The 24,363-nt window shown below is 38.7% G+C and overlaps 1 protein-coding gene across 1 annotated transcript; it reads left to right on the forward strand.

The window, feature by feature from the left end:
- The first annotated feature begins 2,897 nt into the window (after window positions 1-2,897).
- On the forward strand, window positions 2,898-16,654 carry kif4 (kinesin family member 4). The gene is given in 32 exon segments (XM_054625276.1): window positions 2,898-3,144; window positions 4,357-4,496; window positions 4,675-4,789; window positions 5,057-5,247; window positions 5,387-5,476; window positions 5,663-5,829; window positions 6,349-6,443; window positions 6,625-6,744; window positions 7,119-7,294; window positions 7,454-7,515; window positions 7,748-7,880; window positions 8,140-8,198; window positions 8,422-8,527; window positions 8,624-8,725; window positions 9,033-9,215; window positions 9,884-9,987; window positions 10,159-10,303; window positions 10,753-10,863; window positions 10,971-11,054; window positions 11,289-11,390; window positions 11,538-11,693; window positions 11,813-11,910; window positions 12,145-12,274; window positions 12,390-12,560; window positions 12,665-12,784; window positions 12,889-12,966; window positions 13,269-13,370; window positions 13,673-13,762; window positions 13,765-13,839; window positions 14,185-14,298; window positions 14,922-15,038; window positions 15,373-16,654. Coding segments are annotated over 31 exon segments (3,732 nt in total). The 5' UTR covers window positions 2,898-3,144; window positions 4,357-4,373; the 3' UTR covers window positions 15,586-16,654.
- The last annotated feature ends 7,709 nt before the right edge of the window (window positions 16,655-24,363 follow it).

Here is a 24,363-nt window from a genome sequence, read left to right on the forward strand (position 1 = left end):
ACAGCAAAGCCCTTGAAAATCATTGTGTCACGTCTCCCATTTATATTCAAACGTGATATGATGAAACACAATATGATAGCTTTATTGTCACATTTGGCACTGTAAAGTAGTGAAGTCTATAGATTTATGAGCTATGATGTGAAATTTGGGCAATGGGTGACTTCTTCTTTATTTCAATGATAAAGTTTTACAGCAAAATACTTAAATTCACACTAATTAGCTGATTCTCAGCAGACTTAATTATTTAAGCTACTTAACATAGATTGCGGTTCTTTTATCATACATTACATTTTCCACAGTTAATGGAACCCCATCATAGAACGTTTAGCTCAGTGGAGCGTGAAGCTGGTATGTACACATGGCTTAGTGCAGCTGAGCAGAGTGTACCCTCTTTAAAACCCCATTCATGCACCCATTGGATTTTAGGCATGGATGATTGCAATGTGATCCACCCCGTGCAGATTATCTTTTGAACTACAACAGGAAAGAAGAAAGACTGCATTTTCTCCCATTCCAGCAAGAGTATCAGAGTGGGCACTGCTGTTCAAGGTCAAGGTGGTTTTATAAGCCAAATAGGCTGAGCTGTGAGCATTATTCTCGCCATTTTAAGCTTCCTGTTTAGGAAAAATGCCCCATGTACAATCATCATCTAGTGTGTATATGGAGACAGTAGACCAGTTTGTTCCATTTATTCGCTGTCCCTTCTATTCTTGGGAGCAGAGATAATCTGGCATGTTGCTATTGGGCCTTGTGGAGGAATTTCCCATAGCAGCAGGACTCACTCGCCCCTGGGTCTCTTTGTACAGTGTCTGACTGAAGACAGAGAGTGAGCCTTACTCGTGGTGGTTCAAATAAACATGATGTTCAGTAAAACTTGAGAGGTGCAGGAATATCATGTATTTTAAGCTTCCCTGTGGCTTATACTGGCTATAGCAAATCAATATCAACGTTCCAATGATTACTTCTCCAGTCACCGGCTGGGATTACTGAATATCAAAATAGTCATTTACTGTTGACAAACCTCATGTTTCACCACAAAATCTCTCCACTCACTGGAGGTTCAAGGCATTATGAATTCCCCATACCTTTTGTATTATTATTACCTCTATGGTTTCAGCTGCTCAGTTATGGCTGATAAATAATCTATATGATGTGTATTCAAGCCAGCAACCAGCATCAAAAGACATCTCGACAAGAATTTGCAACATGATGTAAGACATGTCAAAATGTCACTCACATACTGTTCATACTGTGAAAATGTGACTTCATTGTTTGTGTGTGGGGTCGGCAGCATCCGTCACAGGAGGGGTAGAGGCTGAGTCAGACATCTGTGTTGGAGAGGATAAGCTCTATCAGTGTTGTTGCAGCTCCCTGTGGTTACAAGGTTGATTAAAGTCATGCATTGAATAGGACCCATACAACAGTGCTGTGGGGCTCTGTTATCTCATACATTTAATAAATCCTCTGATGTGAGGGTAGGACAAAAACGTGGATGAAGAACCATTTTGGTGTTGCACCGTTGTGAAAATCATCTTTTGGTGTTTTTTTTGGAAATACTAACGCATCTTATCAGAAGAGCACAAATGTAACACAAGTCCATGCTCTGTCTTCTGGCAGTATATTGCATGCTGAGCTCACCCTTCCCTGCAGAAACCCTCAACAATTCATCTGGACTCAGATGTTTTCCCCTCTGGCTCCCAGTGTAATGGCCTTTCTCTTTCATCCAGAACAGAGAGTCACTCCCCATTTTCCATCATAAGGCTGAAAACTCATCTCATCAATAGGGATGTCAAGTCACCAGCTCAGCTTCCCTTCTGCCGTATTGTCCTCTTCTGGTACCAATTATTCTAGGAAAAAAAAACCCTCTTGAGCTTTTATTTCTTAATATAGCATATCTATCTTACACAATTACTGAGTCACATGCTGTTGCCTGCAGCATTGTTTTAGTGCTTGTTCTCTCGTTTCTCTGTATCACACTTTTATTTTAAATTGAAATAATGATCATCTGAATAGAGGTGTAGAAATTCTGTCAATGTCAGATAGCAACAGTGATTCACCTCCTGCCTTCCCTCTGTTACACTGTCATAGAATTGTGGATTGTTGGTGAATTCAGCTTCCAAGTCACCATAGAGACTTCAGTGAGGAAGGTTAACCTTGCAAGCTTGGGTAAAAGAAAAACAACACAGAAATCCATTTGGTTATTAATTTCGTCCACTCGATTAATAGAATAGATTGAACTGTTATAATTCTCAGAGCCATACAAAGTATGGGCATTCAGTTCACGAAATAATCATTAATCTAATATGTGCTCAGCGCATTGTGGCAAACATTTGAATGCTGAATCATTTAAGACAAGGTGATTAGTTCTACAGACTGAATCATTTTGAGTCTTCGGTCCTCATAATATTGATTTCTAACCACTCCCTCCTTTATATCCAGTTGAGTGAATGCACCAAAAAATCAGGAGGTTCAATGACGGTGAAAACTGGAAAATACAGTACCAGTCAAAAGTTTGGACACACTTTCTCATTCAATGGTTTTTCTTTATTTTATTTTTATTTATTTTTCTACATTGTAGATTAATATTGAAGACATCCAAACTATGAAGGAACACATATGGAATTATGTGGTAAACAAACAAATGCTCAACAAACCAGAATATGTTTTATATTTTAGATTCTTCAAAGTAGTTGAATGAGAAGGTGTGTCCAAACTTTTGACTGGTACTGTAGGTGACAAGTAAATAAATTAGAAGATGGATTTATGTGTCGTGTGTACTGTAAATTAAAAATGATCAAGGTGAAAGATTAAGGCATGAATGTGTTTCTTTTCCATCTTTGTTGCGGTAATATACAAATACTGTGTGTCTTATTTGATCCTGTAGAGGGCAGTGACGTCTCCGAGTTGCGTTGACTCTGCAACAAAACTACAAGTAGAAGGAGGAGGAGGAGGAGGAGCTGGGGGTTTGAAAGTGGCGGGCGGTAACAACATTCAGCTCACACGGGCAAAGGACAATACTTCATCAAGTTATCCGTGACCAGTAACATTCAAGAGTGTTTTCTTTTAATGCTGACCATTATCAACCAGGACCACTTGATGCAGTTGTTGTGACATCTAAACTTTGGCACTGGAGGAGACGCGAAGGTAACGTTGAAGTCACTGCTTCTCATAACTAACGCTAGCTTGTTTGCTAGGTTACCGTTAACGGTAAACTGACGTCAGTTCTAACGTTATAACAAAATGTCAGCTGGGTTGAAGACTTCACTACCTCGCCGGTAATGTTTTCAGTTACGTGAAAATGCACGTTAACGTCCGCTAACTATCTAGCCGGTAGCTTGTTTTACGTCAACAGTAACGTAGGTTAACGGTGAAGTTAACGGCTAAGTGTCTTGTGTATCCTTAAAGAGAGACTGAGTGAAATAAACGTCCATTACAGCTCCTGTTTATTACAAAGCTCCGTTTTGATCTGTCTGAACGAGAGGTGGCCTTCAGGCTGTGACGTCATCCGCAGACAATCAAGCGTCGTGGATGACGAATGATGGACCAACTCATTGGGCACCATGGCAACAATCATGGTGACCGTGAATTTAGTGAGACATGGGGTCACGAGTCACCACTTGAAAGCATACCGTACCTCCAATTACAAACTTATTTGGATGTAAGTTTCCTAAAGTGAAGTTACGCTTCCAATTTATTGGAAAAGCACATTGGCCAATGTTGTAATTTATCAGTTTCCATTGCCTTTACTATATGCAACCATTGTTTTTTAATCCCAGTGTGTTCTCTGTGCAAACATTTTTTTCTGGTGATATTATTATATTGGTCAATGTTAAGTAATGTACATACTGTATATGCCACCCTAATGCATATATCACTCAACCTTTCGACCATAGCGTAGTAAGTTCACAATATACAGTATGATTCAATATAGTCATATCATGGTTTAATGTTTGTTTACTCAGCAAAAATGGTAACTTTTAACCATATCAGGTTTTGATGTGGTTTGTTTGTATCGTACAAATAAGAGGTCAGTACTAACTATTGTCTTTAGATCTTTTCTGCAATTCATTTCTAAATCCTCCTCAAGTATTCAGGCAATGCGTATCTATTCTGTTCACATGGCGTTACATCATTTATGTTAGCACCGAAGAAAAAACCAATTATCTTGATTATGGAAATCTCTGTAACTCAACATCTGCGATTGCAGTCAGAATAAACACTGTTAAACTTGAGTGGTGTCACTAGTTGAAAATGAAGGATTTTCAACCTTTTCAGTACATTGTCAATACGTCACATGACTGGACCGATATTATTTGGTTTCGTTATGATAACCTTTTCTTTTTCTTTTATTCCTAGGTATATAGTTTTGCATCATGACAAATGAGGATGATAAGGTCATCCCAGTGCGGGTCGCCTTGCGATGCCGCCCATTGGTACCTAAAGAACATAACGAGGGCTGTCAGTGCTGTCTCACTTTTGTGCCTGGAGAGCCGCAGGTCTGTGCACAACAGTTTATGGCAATATCTTTTTTTTCTGTGTGTTTCAGTGTAATGTTTTGTATCCATCTAATATATCCATGTGTATATTACATGTTTTTTTTCCTTCTTCTTTAAAGGCCATTGAGCTACACTATGTAGTATGTGTAACAATAGCTAAATTCTTGTTTGTTTTTAGCTGATCGTTGGCACAGAGAAGGCGTTCACCTATGATTATGTATTCGATCCCACTGCTGAACAAGAAGAGGTCTTCCATACAACTGTGTCCCCCTTGCTGAGTGGGCTTTTCAAAGGTAGCTGTGCCTTTTTAACACAATGATTAATTGAATTCAGTAAGAAAATTCTTGTCTTGTTTTTACACCCGTAACCGAGCAGGTTGTGCAACATAAAAATTGTGATTGTGCTAAGACACCTAAGTGGGGACTTTCCTCACCATTGGCTGCACACAAATGAAAAAAATTATTAAATCAAAGATTTTAGATAGTTATAGAGATATATTTTTCTCTTTTTGCTTGTCTTTTGACTCATTTCACATTCTCACTAATTTTTCCTTTTTGTAGGCTACCATGCCACAGTTCTTGCATACGGACAGACGGGATCAGGGAAGACCTTTTCCATGGGAGGTACATACACATCAGCTCAAGAAAATGATCCTTCAGTCGGAGTTATTCCACGAGTTATCAGAATGATCTTTGAGGAAAGGGAGAAGAGGCCAGCCTGTGAATTCTGCCTGGCAGTATCTTACCTGGAGGTTGGTGGAAATGTTGTTAACACTTTGTTTTCATGTAGTTTATAAATGTATTGTGTTCCTTGGCTTTCAGCAGAAGTTATTTGTATTGAACATAGTTTATTTAAGTAATTCACATAAGCTTTTTCCTTTTCGATTGTAGATCTATAATGAAGACATATTGGACTTGCTCTGTGCATCTAAAGATAAATCTAGCCTCAGCATCAGGGAAGACCCTAAAGAAGGCATTAAGGTGAGTGACTGACATTTTTACAAGAATAAACGCACATAGTGTCATTTCTTTGAAGCTTACAGTAGATAGAAAGATTAACCTCATTCTATTCCTTGGTGACACTATTTAAGTCAGTACAGTTCAGCAGTGTTTAAATATAAAAGAGAGTGTTCGCTTTTGTTTTAATTAAAAATATCCTGTTACCAGATCGTGGGTTTAACTGAGAAGAAGGTGTTCACTGCCCAAGAGATGGTGGGTTGTCTGGAGATCGGAAATTCTGTTCGCACCGTGGGCTCGACAGCGATGAACGCTGCTTCCTCACGCTCGCATGCTATCTTCACCATCACACTGGAGCAGCGCAGAGGGAAAGACAAGTCAGTTTGGTGGTGTTTTCTCACACAGTCCCTTTGTAATGTGTTTGGTTTAACAATCGATTACATCTGCTATGCTTTAGGGGGAATCATTTTTGAATCACATGTATATTAAGTGTATGATAAGTGATGCGTGAAGTAGAAATGGGCATCCAGATTGCTTCATTTAGGAAAGTGCACTCTCAAAAATACAGGGTTACTGATTTAGTGGAAGTATAAATACCTTGCAATCAACAAAGGTATATGGATGGACACTAATAATAAATGATGATGTGTTGGCTGTTGCCTAATTCTAAACATAATATTTTTAATGTTACATTCATTCTTTACCAAGTGTTTTTAGTTAAATTAACTGATTTGGATTTATTGGAACCAGCTTTAGGATAAGTTATCTGTCCTCATCCTCATTAGATAGTGAAGCCCAGAGGGAGGGTCGGATGTTATCTAAAGGTACAAATCAATTAATTAAAACTGGAACGGGGAGAAAGATTGGTTAAATATTTGTGTAATCCTTTGTTGCAGAGCTGACTCCGTTGTTTCAAAATTGCACCTTGTGGATCTGGCTGGTTCAGAAAGGCAAAAGAAAACCAAAGCAGAGGGAGATCGTTTAAAGGAAGGTAAACTAAATATATATCTATATTTTTTTTTTTACTGGGTTAAAAGTTGTCGACTCTAAATTGATAATTCTCCCAATGCTATATGTTCTAGTGGGATATATCTCTGTGTTGTCTTGTTGTACTGTGAAAGTGCCCTTAATAACAGTATTTCTGTTGTGCTGCTGTTCATTATCATCCTCAGGCATCAGCATCAATCGTGGCCTTTTGTCTTTGGGTAATGTGATCAGTGCCTTGGGGGATGAAAGCAAGAAAAATAGCTTTGTTCCTTACAGAGACTCCAAGCTCACCCGCCTGCTACAAAGTAAGCTTTGATTTACATGTTGAAAAGTTACTCAGTGGTTATTAGTCTCAGATGCCATCCTCACTTTCAGGACCTTCAAACATGAGCATATCAAGGCTGCTTCTCTTGGCTTTTATTGTCTAATGGAAGTTTATTTTTTTAATTCTGCTCTTCTCATGGCATTGATTACTGGCGATGTGTAATGTTGGTTAATGCTGAACAGGATCTGTGTATAGCTCTACTTTTTATTTGTTCAAGGCAAATATGACATAATTACTAGTTTATACGCGTAAAAACAGGCAGCTTGTTCGAAGCAAAAACGATGCAACACAGTAAATGACTGCAGAATGATTTTACTGAGCACTTTTGTGAATTGCTTTCTTGTTTTTCATCAGACTCTTTGGGCGGCAATAGCCACACTTTGATGATTGCGTGCATCAGTCCTGCAGACTCAAACATGGAGGAGACCATCAACACACTGCGATACGCTGACAGAGCTCGCAAGATTAAAAACAAACCTGTGGTCAACGTTGATCCAAGAGCTGCAGAAATGAACCGCCTTAAACAACAGGTATAGAAATGTGTGGTGGGGCCTTGTGTGATGAAATTGAATGCAGTTCAGTTACTTGTTTACAAGTTCAAAATCTTTGTTGAAGATGGATTGGACAGAAAGTATACTTCCATTTAAAATTTAATAAACAGCCCAAATGTCTTCATTATACACTTTTAGGTTCAGGAGTTGCAGGTGATGCTACTTCATGCCCGTGGAGGAGTTGCTCCAGTGCTCTCTGGGTAAGACATAACATTTCCCAATAAGTCAGAATTTGGGTAAATACTTAATTTTAAACTACGGGATATTTAGGGTATAAAAGGCTGAATACTGTGTGTGTTTGACACATTTCACAATTCCCTGTTTAAAAACGTTTTTTAAGCTGCTGTACCGACTTAGTCAAGCTTTAATAAATTAAACTGAATGAAAGTGATAACAAAAGGCTATTACGGTCACTCTGTCCCTCCGTCACAGGCCAGAGTCAACGGAGAAGGTGACTAAGCTGTTGGACAGGAATCGCGCCCTGCAGGATGAGAACAATAAACTAAGCAAGGAGCTGAGTGAAGCAGCGGGACAGACTGCCTTCATGTTTGAGAAGATCATTATGGTGAGCAAGGCCGCAGCAACATTCACTAATCCTTCCTCCAAAGTCCTTGTTTAAAGCTGATGTAAAAACTGGAAAGACGACAATTGAAATTGACATTGAAAAAAATTATAAACTTATTCAAAAGGAAAGAATTTTAGTTACAGAGTATGCGGTTTATCTTTCTTTATGGTTTTTCTGAGATTTCACTGTTTTGCATTGTCATCCAGTTTTGTATTGTCATCAATCGTGTTTATCACATTGTGTTTGCTTAATTTTATAGACGGAGCATGCAAATGAGAAACTACAAAGCAGATTGGAGCAACTGAAGGACCATGCAGCGTGAGTTTTATGAAGACATGAAGCCAGGAGAGCTTCAGAGCGGGTCTAACAGAGCTTAAAGAGGAGACATAAAACTTGATATATTCCCCTTGAAAGCTTTGTTTGGTTTTTATTGGCAGTCAGTTTTGTTCTTGATTGCAGCTGTTTGTTTGTTTGTTTGTTTGTTTTTACCAATTCCACAATGATCATATCAAGCCAAACTCTTACTTAACCTTTATTTCAGATGTACAGTGGATCTCGAGAAGGTGTTGGAGACACTGGAGGACCAGGAGTTGAAGGAGAACGTCGAGGTGATGAGGAACCTGCAAGACATCATCTTGGAGCTCAAGGTACAGAAGTCGTCTCACATTATAAATCCAGCACCGTTGATTGAATGTAATAATAATACTGAATATTAAGTTTTACTGTTTGTTCTTTTTCCTAAGAATGAGAGTGCAGGCATCGCCGCTTCCATCGATGCTATGACTGAAGGAGAGGATGGACCTGAGGTCTCTGGGAATGGCAGTAACAATGATGAATCCCCATCAGTACGTTGATACTTTTGTTCTTTAAAGTTTTTACATTAGATGTTGATTAATATCAAAGATACTTAAACAAATCAATGCAGTGTTGTGCTTAATGTTACTCAGAACGTGCACTTTTTTTTATATGTACTGATAATGATAATCTGTATATTTTTTCTTTCTGTTTTTTAATGGAATTTAATTAAGAAAGATATTTCATTTCTTGAAGTCACTTATTGATCAAAGAATAAAGACTTTCTCCTCAGCTTTTATTTTATTTCTGAAACATATGTTAATTAAGATGTTCCACACCTCTAACTCAATTAAACAGGATGTCACTGGAATTGTTGGCAAGGACTCCCCAGAGGGCTTTACAACCCATCATGCACTGCGGCAGGCCCAGCTCTCCAAGGAACTGATCGAGCTGAACAAAGTGTTGAGCTTGAAGGAAGCTTTTGTGAAGAAAATGTGCCAGAATGACACCCAGTTGGAGCCGATGCAATCTGAGCACCAGGTAGACACTCACACTTTTTCAATTGGTTAAATTTTAGTTGGTTAATTTGATAATTTTTTTGTTATTTTGTTTCATTCATTTTGTGATAAACTGTTGCATTTATGTTTCAAACAGCAGAGGAGAGAGAGGAAGAGCAGGTGAAACACTGAGGCACATAAAAACAGCGATTTGGCAAAACCTGTTATTCCTATAATACCAACGCTTTTTATCATAGATGTTAAGGGGTGCTATGGTATCAGACGCAGAGGGGCGTGAAAGTGCAGGGTTGAGTTGAGAGAGGTTTTAAATCGGAACTTACAGGTGGGATTGGATCGCTCAAAGTGGCTTAGTAAATATAGTGTGATGGAGGAGTAGGATTTTGTTCTTAAATTAAATTTTTTTGGGACACATATTTAGCAAATAACAAGAGATGAATGAAGTATTAGCACAGGAACATAAGATTACATTACATTTTTTAATTCACCATTTGATACTGTACCATCCATTAGTTAGAATAAGAGGTGTAGTGCAACTCCCAAGATAGCACCTATGGGTTGAGGTTCCCATGAGAGTAGTAATGTGTTAAATTAGTTTATAGTCTTTCTGTTTGATTATATTAATAATGAGCCATATTTTTTGTTGGTTCAGAAATGTACAGGTTTTAATATTCTTTGCATTATGCCTTACAGAAAAATGTACAGTCTCTACAGACTGCAGTGGATTCTCTGCTAAAGGAGAAAGAAGATCTTGTTTTGGCACTTCAGTCTGCAAAGAAAGACACTAACCAGGCTAAGTATGAAAACTTTGATTTTTTGTTTTGGGCTGTGGTTTGGCTTTGCCTGTAGCTTTATAATTTGTCAACAATATTACAGATTTATTTTTTTTCTTGCACAAAAATAAAGTAACCTCTTGGGCCTTCACTTTTTACTTCCTGCTTCACCTGACATACACCACCTTCTTTTAGGCTTAGCGAGCAGCGGAGGAAGAGACTGCAGGAGCTCGAGGGCCAGCTGGTTGACATGAAGAAGAAGCTTCTTGAGCAGTCCAAAATGCTGAAACTCAAAGAGACCTCTGTTAAGAAAGTTGGCAACCTCATGCAGGAGATACAGGTGAGCAGTGTTTTTCTTTACATTTACTTCCTTTAATGGTGCATTGTGTATGTTAAACATGCACCACTACGATTTTGGATAGATTATTTTTCTAATATCTTTTATTACTGTGTTTTTACCAAAGATATTGTTACTGTGATGTTGGAACTAGAACTAAGTAGACCATTCTTGGGTCCAAAAGCCATTTCTATAACATGTAAAATGTACCTAATTTATTTTGTGAATGCAAAATTTGAAGCAAATAGCCATGACAATGTCTTTGATGTAATTGGCCATTCACTTCAGTGCCTAGAACATTGTGGGGCTTTAAAATTAATTGTAAAAAAATAAATCTTTCTCTCCTTCTTTTATCACGTGCACTGAGTTGGCATAGAGCACTGCTGATATTTATTACGCATGTAAGCCACAGTTGCCAAACCTAAGCACAGTAACGCTGTGTGTCCTCACAGGCTATGAAGAACCAGCGAACACAGCTGATGAGGCAGATGAGGGAGGACTCTGACAAATTCAGACACTGGAAGAGTCAGAAGGACAGGGAGGTGCTGCAGCTGAAGGAGAAGGTATGCAGAGTTCCTCACTGCAGGACATTTTCTTTAATCGCCATTTTATTCATCATTCAATCTTACTGCTTAACCTCATTATTTGTTTTTTTTAATCTGTTTTACAGGATCGTAAACGCCAGTATGAGTTGCTTAAACTTGAGAGGGATTTCCAGAAACAAGCCAATGTTTTGCGTCGTAAAACTGAGGAGGTGAGGCCTCTTGGTCTGTTGTCTTTTGCAATTTCATTCACAAGATCTACAACTAAATATGCTGGATTAAATATATATCTATAAAGTAGCAAGTATTACCACTACCACTAACCTGGTTGCAAACCACTGAGTGACTCCTCCTGTTCCTAAATTTCTGCAAGCAATCCAGTCTAAGAATTAAGCTAATGCCAGACTCTGAAAATGATTTAAAGCTTGCACGTTTTACTCCCACAGGCTGCAGCTGCAAACAAGCGGTTGAAAGATGCGCTACAGAAGAGGAGTGATGCATCAGATAAACGCAACAGAGGAACGGAGGGAGCTGCTGCAAGACTCAAGGTAGTAAAACCTGGTACCAGGGCTTCTATGTAGTCAGAAAGACCTGTACCTGTAACTAAAATCAGAACAGTATTGTTGTCCTTAAAAAAAATATATATATACCCAGATGTTGCTGCTTTAACTCGGTGATTGCCTTTATGTGATCAGACTTGGCTTCTCAATGAAGTGGAGGTGATGGTAAGCACAGACGAGGCCCGGCGCCACCTCAATGATCTGCTGGACGACAGGAAGGTCTTGGCTCAGGAGATCAACCACCTCAAACAGCAGATCGAGGCAGGGGACCGACCTGCTGCCAAAATCAGGGTGAGATGTCAATTATCTACTGTTGAGCACGCACACAAAAATATTGAGAATAAGTGAGACACCCAAGGGAAGTAGAAACAGAGAATCAATCCTGTTTTTCGTGGTGTCCTTCCGTGTAGCGTCGGACACTGATCATCTCTGAGCTGGAGACCCAGGGGGCGCTGGAAACGCCTCTGACCAAACAGGTAGAGAACCTGGAGACGGAGATGGGCCTCAGGTGAGTCTGACAAAGCAACGCAGTCACTGCTTTTTAAAAATCTGTTGAGCATTCATCATACTCTGCTTTCTAATACGTTGAGCTGAACCTTTATACTACTCCTCTACACAACATTAATGCGCCCACAGATTTTAAATTTTTTTTGCAAAGAAGTATCCACAGGAAACACTGAACTGATTTTGTACCTTATTGCTGGAGTTGTTAAGTTTTGAAGAGTGATTTGTATCTTAACAGGAATGCCCAGATAGCTGACCTTCAGCAGAAAGTTCTTGTCGCTGACAGCGAGGGGCGTTTGAAACATCGCCTCGATAGCGTCACAAGCATTGTCGATGCCAAGTATGCCCTCAAGGTCCTCATGTCTGAGGTGAGCAAATGCTCATTCATTTTAGATTCACACCTGTGTGTTTAATTAGTTAAAGTACATTCATATGTTGCTGTTCGGGTTTTCAAAAAAATCTAATTTTCCCCTTTTTATTTAGCTGGTTTCTGCTAAAACAGCCAGTGGCAAGCTGGAGAGTGAGCTCAAACAGGAGACGGGGAATGCACAAGATTTAAGGAAGATGCTGGCTGAGGAGAGAAACGTGATGTCCACCATGGACATGGAGCACCAGCAGCAGTTGGTGGAACTAGAGCAGGGGCATCAGGAGAAGGTGCTCTCGGCTTTTTCTTGTATAACAATTTGCATCTCTCTTTTTAGAGACGTGCATACTTATGAAATGTTCTGTTCTTTGAACGATTACATTTTTTTTTACAGGTCCTTTACCTCCTTAACCAGCTACGGAGCAAGGCCATATGTGAAGAGTCAGTTGAGAAGAAGCAGAAGGATGAGGAGATTTCAAAGGGGAAGGAACTTCTTCAGCGCCTCAAAGTTCAGGTTTGTCTCCACTAGCTGTAAAGTGTTTAATCAGCAATTTGACGCTTCTTGTTTTGAGGAGAAACAAAAAGGTAATCATGTGGTTATTTGTAACATCGCTTTAGGAAGAAGAGCTTGAAAAGCTCCAAGAATTAAGGGAGCAGAACCAAACACTGGTGGAGCAGAATGAGCAATATAAAGAGGTAAGCTTTGAAATGTAATTTAAAGTTGACTTATTAAAGATTAATACCATAAACTAGTGTATACCACACTGATTAACATCAGCTGTTTAAAATATCAGATTTTCAGTGGATTGTAATGATCCGAATGCAAATCAATTGCAACAGTGGTATTGAATTATATTGAGCATGGCTGCAGGCGAGAAACGGTTACCATGGAACCACAAATTTTTAACAATGTGCCTCATTTTCATTGCTGCATTTACCTTTACTTAAGCAATGCGTGTATGATTGGCTCAAACCCAACAATGTTTTTTCCTCCACAGAAACTCTCAATGCTCCACCTGACAAGTGGAAAGAAAATCCTTGCACCCACGTCCAACAATGAAAACGGCCCAGATGACTCGTTTGAATACATTCCTCCAAAGGTAATTCAGATATTCTACCTTCCTGTTCGTTGTTTTTTTTTTTCATACAAAGTTACTTCAGTTTTCAAAGTAAGTTAGCTAATGTAGGTTGTTTTCCCACAGTCCTTGAACATGATTAAGTCAGGAACAATGTTTAGCTGAAAGAGAGCATTGCATCAATACTGAATTATTCTGCCAACCATACGTTTTCTTTTTGAGAAGATGAGAAGTAAATTTAAAATTCTCTGATCGAGAACTTCAGGGATATTCATTTTAAAGTCCAAGTGTGATGATTTTTTTCTTTTGTGTTTTCCACCTACCAGCCTAAAGGGAAGCGCTTCACCACAGCCAAAGCCCCGCAGAGTACGGCCATCAACATTGAAGAGCTGATGTCTCCCAGTGAGGACGAGAATGGGGGGAAGTGGACGAGTGGCGTCCTGAGAAACCTGAGAAGGGACGCAGAATCTCCAAGAAACCTAAAGCAACTGGGGTAAGGCTGGGATTGGGATCGGGGACATCTTCAAATGAGTCATTTGTGTATGAAACCAGTACGCTCTTAGACTGGTCTGTCCACAGTGCTCACTGAAAGATCATGAAGGGTGAGAACAAATTATGTCCAGGATATTAAATCAGCCTTCTAATGAAATTTCATGACATTTCACTGAAACATGTCACCTTATTCAAAATGCACGAGATAAGCGTTATTAAAAAGCACACATTTCCTCCAGTGCCGAGCTATAAATGTCTTTTTTTTTTTTAATTTTAGGCTCATGATTTGTTTTGTTTTTTGGTTACTTATGATGTAAATAATCAGTCATGATTTCTCTTTCTTTAGTGTGCGTGTAAAGGTCGCTGCGGCAACAAGCAGTGCAGGTGCCGCAAAGGAAAGATGACGTGCGGGGAGAACTGCCAGTGTGATCACGAGAAATGTCGAAATATGGATAACCAGGTACTTGCTGAGGTCAATCATCTCATGGTTTCCAATCATATACCGATAAATTACACTATTTGTGTGATGCAGGAATATCTTGGAAAATATAAGGTTTTACAAATCAGTAATGGCAAAAATCACTGTTTCATGTAATCTTTTTCAATTTACTGTTTTTTTTTGTTTTTGTATATCAGTGTGTGACCTTTTTCGGGGCAGACATTTTGACAAGTCGTAGTAGGACAAGCACAGGGGAGAATTGTCAGGATGTGTTTTAACTACGTTGAACTTGAGCTCCATACATCAGAATGTAATAAATGAAAATAACCCTCAAAACCAAAGTTATTATTGGACTTCTAGTAATAACTCATATTTATTTCATCACTAATGAAGAATAAAATTACAAGATGTTGCCGTCTTTAGAAAATACTAAGTATTAAACTGCAATAGCTTGGTACTAGTTAAACAGATTCATATGTAATGTTGCATTTATTTACAATCGTGTTTCTTCTTTCGAGTCAGATTTGACTTTCATTGACAAGAATAGCTAGATTTGCTCTGTAGTAGATATTAGAGGCTTTTATGAAACTACAGTAAAGAACCATAAGCAATGTTCTAATTTCTGGACTAATTACACATTTCAGGATGCAAATCAGGCGGAAAGTGTCTCCAGGGAATCGGTGTCTCTTCAAGATCCCCCATCCGACAGCCCTGACAACACCACATTCTTCAAGCCGCCGTCTTGTACACCCACTAAGAAGGTAAGCTGGCTCCCTCAGAAGACTTATCAATACAATGTAGCCTTTGGAAAGATTGGCGTTCATGAAGACGTTATGCTCGACATTTAGTAAGAGATGCATGTTGATAAATATCACCAGTGTGTTAATATTTCTCTTAGTTATCGATCTTTGACCACTTTATAATTCCTGTTCATTTAGACAAACATTCAAAAATTCACAACAACTTAAACGGGGGCCTTACAGTGACATTTAAAAACTGTTATGATCATAAATAAATGTATATTTTGGCATATAATATCTTGTCTGCAGTGCTTGTAGCCACAGGGACTTTAAAGGATGTAATGCACTGTTTCAGGTGCTGAAAGAAATCGGAGACATGGGGCATGCCACTGCTGACCTGAAGTTGGTCAGGAAACCTCTCTTGCTAGAAGAAGAGGAAGAGGACGAGGATGACGACGACGAGAAGGACAGAACAACAGTCAGCTTCCTCAAGAAGAAGAAAAGACTCCTGACGAGTTTTCAGAACAGTTTTTTCTCCGGATGCACTCCAATCAGAGAGGAATCTTAATCAGGACAGAGCCGGGTCCGGCCTTCTACCGTAGGTGTCCGTATGTGTGTTTAAATGTTTTGTGATCTCAGTCTGTTTTTTTTATATGTGACTAAACTGTCTTGTACTGTAGCATGAAAGTAGCTGTTGATTCTGAGACACTTTGTTTTCTGTAGAGGGTAACAAAAGGACTGTGAATAGCAATCGATTATTTTACTGGAATTCACAATGAGATGATCAAGAAGCCTGTACATAATATTTTAGTTTAACGCGTTAGATGATATTTCCTATAAAGTAAGACTAAATTTCCTTTGCTTATTTGTAAAATCAGTCGTCCACCAATCTACAGTCAAGCAGTTTTACACAAGTACTATTCAACACATCATTTCAACACCACGTCTTGGGGAGAAACCTTTTAGGTTTGTTCACTGCGCTTTTACTATCAGAGCTGAATAAAGTCTTACAGTCAAATCTTGTTTTTAAAGAACTAACTTTTTTTGTTTGAATGTGTACTAGTGTTTAATACATCTGTGTCATAAGTTGATAGAAAATAATTTATTTCATTCTTTAGTTGGTAATGATTAATGTTTTACTTTGCTGTTTCTTAGCGGCAGTTGATTATATTAGAAAACTTTTTGCAATAAATTAAAGAAAATAAAATCTTAAACTAAAACACTGCATTACTATAATGCTCATCTCAATTTGTACTTTTAGCACGGGCTTATTTTACCCTGTACTGAGTAGTTTAGAACTACATGCACACTTTTTTTTTTCCTACAAATCCCCCAAATGCTTAAAAGAATAAAATAAACTGAAAAATAGTGAATCACATTTCTTGTATGATGCCGTTTTCCTTGTTTTGCTGCTTATTCACTCCATTTTCTTCTTCTTTCCATCCATTTCTACAAAAGCTGAAAAGCCTGAGGTGTTTGAAATAATTTAGATCTTGTGACCAAATTCACTACACTGGATCTTATTAGCTTTTTCTGTTGTGACATTTTATTGTCACATATTTTATGTGTCTATAACAAAAGCTTCACAGTTCATTTCAAATGTTTTCTGGGAGATTTTCAACAGGCAAACTTATGAGCAGACGACACAAATATTTCCTGATGCATTTTTTTATTTTTTTTTGAGCGCCCTTTATGGGTTCCACGTTTTCAGAATCGGATGAATAAAAATGGTACAATTAATATACCAAATAAGTCGTGTCTGTACATAATTAGGTCTGTATAGTACATCTTGATTTGGGAAACCAATTAATTGTCTTTTTACCAAGTAAGACTGTCAAACATTTAATGGTTTCAGCTTCGTGTTGGTTTCATGACTCGCTTCCGTTCAGTTTTATATTTTTTGTAATTTGACATCTTTGGGATTTTGGACATTTGAGATGGGAATTTCACACCAGATCCTGACCATTAAAGATTGATTATTACAGAATTACCAAGATTTACTGATAATAAACTTGTAAGTCTTGGGTCTCTTGGGTTTACCATGTCTGATACAAACTACCTTAACTACTGTCAAGAAGAACACTTTTACACTGCAGAGCCTCTCATCTGTCAAAAACAACCTAAAAAAAAAAATCACAACATGCATAGAAAGCAGCAGCTGGTAGTAAGAGACTGATCTGATGGCTTCTCCTGGGAGTGTGTGCTATAAAAACAGGTGGATGTTGGAAAATAAGTTCCACATGAGCACACTATTGAATACTGGTAGCAGCTGTAACTTGACATGTCTGGCTTTCAGCTCTCTACTTCATGTAGGGACAAAAGCGCTCCACCTGATAGCTTTTCAAATTGCTGCCAATTCCTCTCCAGAACACTCCAAACATTTTCACCTGATCAACAGCAGACCATGGTGCTTTTTGGCTGTGATGACTGCTTCCCAGGCCAAACAGAGATCAAGACAATGCAGCATTGTTTGACTGGACAATCTGTTTATTGATTTGTGTGATAAAAATCAAAGTACACTCAGACTTTGTGACCAAAAACAGTGAACATGTTTCAACAGAAAGGGACATGGAAGCAGAGGAATACAAAAGTAGCATAGTACATATTTGACGAAGAAAATAAATCTACATGATCAGCATGAAAGTGAACCGGCAAAGAAAACAGGCACACAGAGTTCAGAGATTCCATCAGGCCTCGGAGAAATAGGCAATGAGGGCTCCTTTCATGAATACAGAAAATATTAATCAAATCTCTGACATAGGGATAGATGGGAAATGAGAGGTCGCTTCCATTTGATGAGAACCACGCATTCAGCCAGGAGAGCTGAATAGTCGAAGGCTTTGTTTAGGATTTTAGAAATAGTTTGAAGACGAAAGAGGACGAGTCGTAAAAGCAGAGTCCTTCACATGCACAGTGGAGCTCAACATTTTAGAAGGGGAGAGAGGAAAATCCACCAAATGTAATTTGCCATCGATGTATCACCGCAGATTTAACTACAAATGTAACCTGCAATATTTGGTAAAGTTTCTTTATGTGAATGCATTTTGGGCTTTGGAGCATTCATTTTATAGGAATCTACCCAATCAATCCAAGCTTTTCTGAGCACATTTGTGATTGTGACATGAGTTTACTAGCTCCAAATATGATATTGACGATTGCCATAGTGACTTGATGTTTGGTATTTGTGTCTTCCTATTGCATGTGAGGTATGAAACGGGTATGTTGGTTGCATACTTGCAGCCACTCCCTATTTAAGATGGCTTCTCATTGTGATGGATCTCTGCTCTCAGCCGTGGAGTTTCTTTCTAATATGAAAATGGGTCTGACTGCTCAGGAGCTGCTAATGAGCCAGAGGCCTTCTGCTGTTATTGCAATGCAGTCTGAACACCGACAGAGGGCGACATAGGTCAGAATACACCAATGAAAATCCATGATGTGGATATTTCAATACCAAAGTGTAGTTCTACCTCAGTGTATGAGCTTGTAGATCATTAGGCTGCTGAGCCTCTCCGTAGCAGACCAGTGTGTGTATTTATTAGACAGGCTACTCACATCTACACTATCATGGTTTCATCATATTTGTGGGTGCTTTGCAGACAGATGCAATCATTTTTAGATAATTCGAATAGAAAATGTAGATTATGTGCAAATAGTTGTTTTAATATATTTTCTTTAATTACTGCTGTAACATCAGTGTATAAATTCAGCAGTTAAAGCACTTAAGCCGGTTAACTTGCTAACACTACTTGCATCAATCTTCACAACATGATCCTCATCTTTATGTGCGTGTCTCTTGTGTTCATTGAAGACCACAATGAAAATAATGAGTTGAACATTTTAATGAGCTAATGATTGATCGATAGATTAGTTAAATAGTTTCCTGTGCTCCAGTGAAAAGAAAAGAGGAGCTCTGCAGGCCGAACACGGATGGATCATCAGGAATGGGCGGGTGTGGTTTGATCAGATTGGCACTGATCAAACAAGCCAACAGTCATCAGATTTGATTCAAATATTGCTAAATCCTGATTGGTGCAAAGAAACATGTGACATCATCTTTTTCCATTTGAGCTCCGCCCAATCCAAAGCAGTAAGAGAAGAAATCTTTCATCGATAAATGTATTAAGAGAACTGATACAGCATTAAAAACAGCGCATGAAGCAAAAAAACACATCCCAGTTAAATCTGGTCAGCACTTTCCAAAGGTATAGATTGTATAAAAGAAGTGGACTTAGCCATCTTGAAGTCACCCATTGGTTTGTTCACTGCCGTTTTGAAGCTGAGTTTGGCAGTGTGGGCATCACCATCTTGTTTTTTTAAAACCAGAAGTGACACGAGAAGGTGAAGTGCAACCAAAGTCTGATTTAGACATTTTAAGTAACCAAGGCTGAATATTTAACTTCACTTAACTGAAAAAGCACTGTAAAAGGTTAAAAGTTGTAGAATGAAAACACAGACAACTCCCTGACCGTACAACGCTGTAGAAGAGACCGGTAAATGGAACCATAATTTAAGTGATATGACGCATAACATATTGTCTTACTATTAAGGTGGCTCAATAGCAGTAAATAAAAAATAAACAGACAAACTAAGCAACATTTACTAAAGCAAATTATAACCACACATTTCACATATTGCACAAAAAGTCATTCAATATATCCTTGATCCATGGGCCCAAGCACACTAGCATTTCCTTTAAATATGTTTTCATGTGTTTTCAGGGCCTTCAAAAGCAGCCTTAATATTTTTATACTGCAGCTTACTACCTGACAGGGCCAACATGCCTGGGCAATAAAATATGAAGAAACTGCAGGTGGATTATTCAAATGTGAAGCCACTCTCTTGACTTAATATTAAAAAAACAAAAATCCAGCTAACAGAAATGGAAAGAAAAGTCATGTTTGCTCTTTATGTGAGAAACATGACTTTATCTGAAGCCTGGCTGTGTGAAGTGGAAATGTGTTTGAAGTAGCATGCCAGAGGTGTTGAATTAATTGTATTGTCACATCTTTGAACACGCGCACACATTACTGCTTTTACTTTAGATCTCAGCTTCTCAGAGAAGTTTAACATGACTGAACCAAAGTCCAGTAAATCTGTGTGGAAAATATATAAAGAGCAAAAAGTGATGCAAGAAAGGTGTGGAGGGAAACAGGGGGTTGCTCCTATTGAAGTGACCCTCTCAGCACTTATTAAACATAATTTATAGACAAAAAACTAAATTAAAGAAAAGGGAAGTAACAGACCGAAGCTAAAGATCATTTTAACGTACAATTAGCAGCTTGAGTTCAGAAAACGGAACAGGCCGTCCATTAAAAGAACGTCATAATAGAGTCAATCATTTCTGAAATGAGAACTTTGTGCGATGACATTCTGGCGACGCAAGTGACCTCGTGCTCGAGATAACTTCATGCTCAGCAGATTGATGGTGTTATCTGATCTAAAGTGCAGCAGAAATTATGATGACCTTAGGCACCGCAGATTCAAAGGAGAAACAAAGGACTTTATCTTTGTGATGGATTAATGCTGTGCACATATTCTGTCTCTTCACTGGACTCTGCACTCAGGCATACCAATTACTTGAATTTATGAGATAAGATAGCCCAAGTATATGAATAAAGGAGGAGGCAGAACTTACAGGAAATGCTTTAACTTAGAAGGAAAAAAATCTATAATTCACTACATTTTATATATTCTTAAATGAGGACCTTAAAACAGTGATTCTCATGAGGAAATACCAAGCCTTCATTAGGACAAAAGCTTTTCCTGCTGATACATTGTTTCATTATGAATTTGTTGTTATAACTTTTGCCTCTCTTAGGTCTCCAGATAACATCTCCTCTATCTTCCAGGCACTCTTCAAAGAGATCACAGAGGAAATATATTAAAATATTAATCATGGCAGAGAGGAATCAGATCAAAAAATACAGGGGTACATAAAGATATAGAAAAAATATAACACTTTGATGGTAAGAGATCCTTTAAACCAAGGTAAACTTTAAGCGTTTAGATGTTATAGTAAAATAGTTTATTATCAGTAGTTCATGTCACATGCCATGAGTCACTTTTACAGTGCCCTAAAGTTAAAGAACTATAAATCTGGTAGAGTTTATCATTCAGGGTCACTTACCATAACTCTGTATGTTCTATATTAAATGATAATCTTTACTGTGAATACAAATCATACTCTTTTGCTTTCACCTGTGCTATCGCTTCACAGCCCTGACTTTCATATTTGCTTGTTCTGGTAATTGTGCGTAGGTGTGTGTATGTTTTTGAGAGAAATGCAATGTAGTCAAATGTAGATCGGGCTCACGTGCTGTTACTACAGTACATCATTGTGAAGCTTGTGTTCTGCTACATTTTAAAGTAAAGCACAAAAAGCAGAGGAATTACAGTTCAACTCATTTTCCCTTGACCTTTATGGTTGATAAGGGAAGGCTGTTTCTTATATCAACGTATAAAATGAATGTGGGGAAAAGTCTTGTAAATGAAGACATGGTAGATCATACTGAGATTTCAAGTCAAGGGTAAGACTCATGAAAAGCACATATTGCAGTGGGTGCACTGGGTTTTTCTCCAGGCCTTGAATACATATTTTGTGCAGGGGACAAAAGAGATGTGCTTGACGCTGGCCCAACCCTCTGTGTCAGTCAGTGTGGAATCAGGATGTTGGACTGAGGGGCAGGGCGCTGGGCCTGTTAAATATTGACTGCAGGTGTAATAATTAACCTTCCACCAACTCCTGATCCCTTAAACTGGCTGCTCAGCCTCGCTGCCATTGCTTCGCCATCTTTGCTGACATTTGCATCGAAATGCTCCTCTTTTAGCAGCCGTTCGCTGTCAGCATCACTCTCTGTGTCTTCACCTGTCTTGGTCTGTTTCTTCTTTTTCTGCTTTCCCCCTCTGCTGCTCTGACCCGGCTCCCTGTGTCTTGACACCCTGCGGCTCTTGAAACCTTTGGCCTCGTTCTGTGAAAGTCTCTGGACGGGCCGTGCGTCTAGAGGTGAGTTCAGCTCTTACCCAAAACTCAATTGTATGTGAAATGTTCAGGTTAAATCAATGTACAACCACAACTTTTTATCAAAAGAATACCTGAAAAAAGTAGGTGGTAAACCAGAAAAATAAATATTTTCAGCATATTGTATATTACTACACTGAAATGTCTCACGATACATTATGTTTTTGAGACAAAGTCGGTCTACTTCATTTTGCAAAAGATCTTGACTTAGTGATTCTTTGATTTGCTTTTTTTACTTTGTGAAAAAATGAATAAAACAAAATAGGTGTAATTGTAATATTTGTCTAATTAATGTCAATAATTTGGTCTTTTGGAGGGCCGGTGGATGGCGTCTGATTGGTCAATTCAACAGAATAAAAAGCTATGAAGTACAAGCATAGATGGTCTGCCAGCGCTGCTCGTCATTTAATTGCTTTATTGTTCTGTTTTTCTTTTCTGTGCAGGGAGTTTTATTGCAAGGCAAAGTCTACAGAGATATCACTCTGTACGCTGAACAAGGCAGGTTGAACAAGAACTAAATGTATCACTGGATTTGAAAAATAGCTCGAATAGGTTCAAACTGTTTGCATATTGGAAAACTATGAACCCAATCTTTAAGTAATTATGAGGACAAATGTCAGTGGAAGCAGGAAATGCAGGGCCTGCAGGTACATAGGTCAGGCACACCCAGATATTCACATATTGAAAAGAGCCCTCATGTTGGCAGCAACCATAAAATCTGTGTTATCTATACGGGCCTTGGCCCTTTGGCCGTGCTGTTGGAAGAGTGTGAGCAATGATGCCGTCCACTTGAGGCAATAAAACTGGGAGGAGGAAATTGCCGGGGTCAAAGTCACTCGCAAGTGGAGACTCCTCTTGTACTAAAGCAACTGCCTCCAAGTCTAAATCCTGAGTTAACCTCGGTGGCTCTCTTGCTCCTTTTCTCTTCCATCTCTCAGGTATTTCCACGCCGACGTCCAACACTGGAAGTGTCTTAATAGGTTTGTCCATCTGTTACATGACTGACTTGGAGAACAACTTAAGAAGAAGCAGTTTGCTGTCAGCTGGGAAGTCTTCTGGTGCTCGCTGGATGTAACAGCAACTCCATGTGGAAGCTGTGTCTGTTCCAGTGGAGGTGCTGTTGCCTGCAGAGAGACGCCGAACACAACACCAAGCCCGGGCTCTTCCTGAGAGGTTGCAAAGCTCGCTGTTCGATTAAATGTTGAGTCTTTTTTATTTTAAATTGCAGCTGAAGATCAATGGGACACAAGGTGATGACCTATGAATTGACAGCCAGTGTTTGTAACACCTGCCTGTCAGTTCTGTAGGCCACTGCTGTGTTTGTCCCTCTGAATGCCTACAGAATGTATCAACAACATGTTTTTCATGGATGAGTCTCCAGACGGCGCATCAACGATCCAACTGTGACTTTTAGGCTTTTAACGTGAATCACAGTTGTTTTTAAGCATGTTTTACAATGAATAAAATCTGAATGTGTTACTTTATACGCGACTGAGTCTGTCATTTGTCCTCTGTTGGTTTGTGGAAGATTATTATTTGTTGCCAAAGTTAGTCAAGTCACTTTTATTTATGCAACTGAAAATGATTTTAAAGGGATTGAAATGCCAGAAGGTTAAGCAAAAATAACTATGATATGTAAACAAGTTGATGCAGTCTACTTGACATTTTCAGGGCTTCCAATCTCAAAATAATTAGTTTTATTTACACATTAAACTGATCATATAATAATAAAAAATAAAATATGAATTTGTCAACACGGAAAGTGCCTTTAATTGAAATCCCAAACAAATGTGTATAAAAAAAATCATCTTAAAGGTACTAAATACCAAATTCATAGCATGTGGGTTGCCTCCACACGGCTCTTTAAATGGGGACGGCTGAGCTGACCTCTAGCAGCTAACGGTGCTAACAGCACTCACAGTGCAAGCAATGAATACAGATCTGATTGAGCAACCAGCGTTTACCTTAGGGGGAAGCAGAAGTGGGCGCTATTCACTTATGCGTCAACACAGTCAGGCAAGTAGGTATCAGCTGTAACCCTGTCGTGCCACAATTTTAATATTGCATTCTAATAATAATAATAATAATTTTCACAATGGCACATATTTATGTTACTGAGTATACAAGTTACAAGAAAATATTGATAATTCTCAGCAGCTAGTCCACTGCTGCTGAGTGGGTCCACTCCGTACGTGTCAAAATGTCTTGCCGTGCTTTAATCTATCCAATAAGAGACTCGGCCATTAACTTTATCCGGGTTTTCCTTATAATACAATAATATAATATCATAATTATATATATATATCTCGCAGTGTCCCCATGTGGCAG

The sequence above is a fragment of the Anoplopoma fimbria genome, chromosome 24 (genome assembly GCF_027596085.1).
Source record: "Anoplopoma fimbria isolate UVic2021 breed Golden Eagle Sablefish chromosome 24, Afim_UVic_2022, whole genome shotgun sequence".
Classification (NCBI taxonomy): Eukaryota; Metazoa; Chordata; class Actinopteri; order Perciformes; family Anoplopomatidae; genus Anoplopoma; species Anoplopoma fimbria.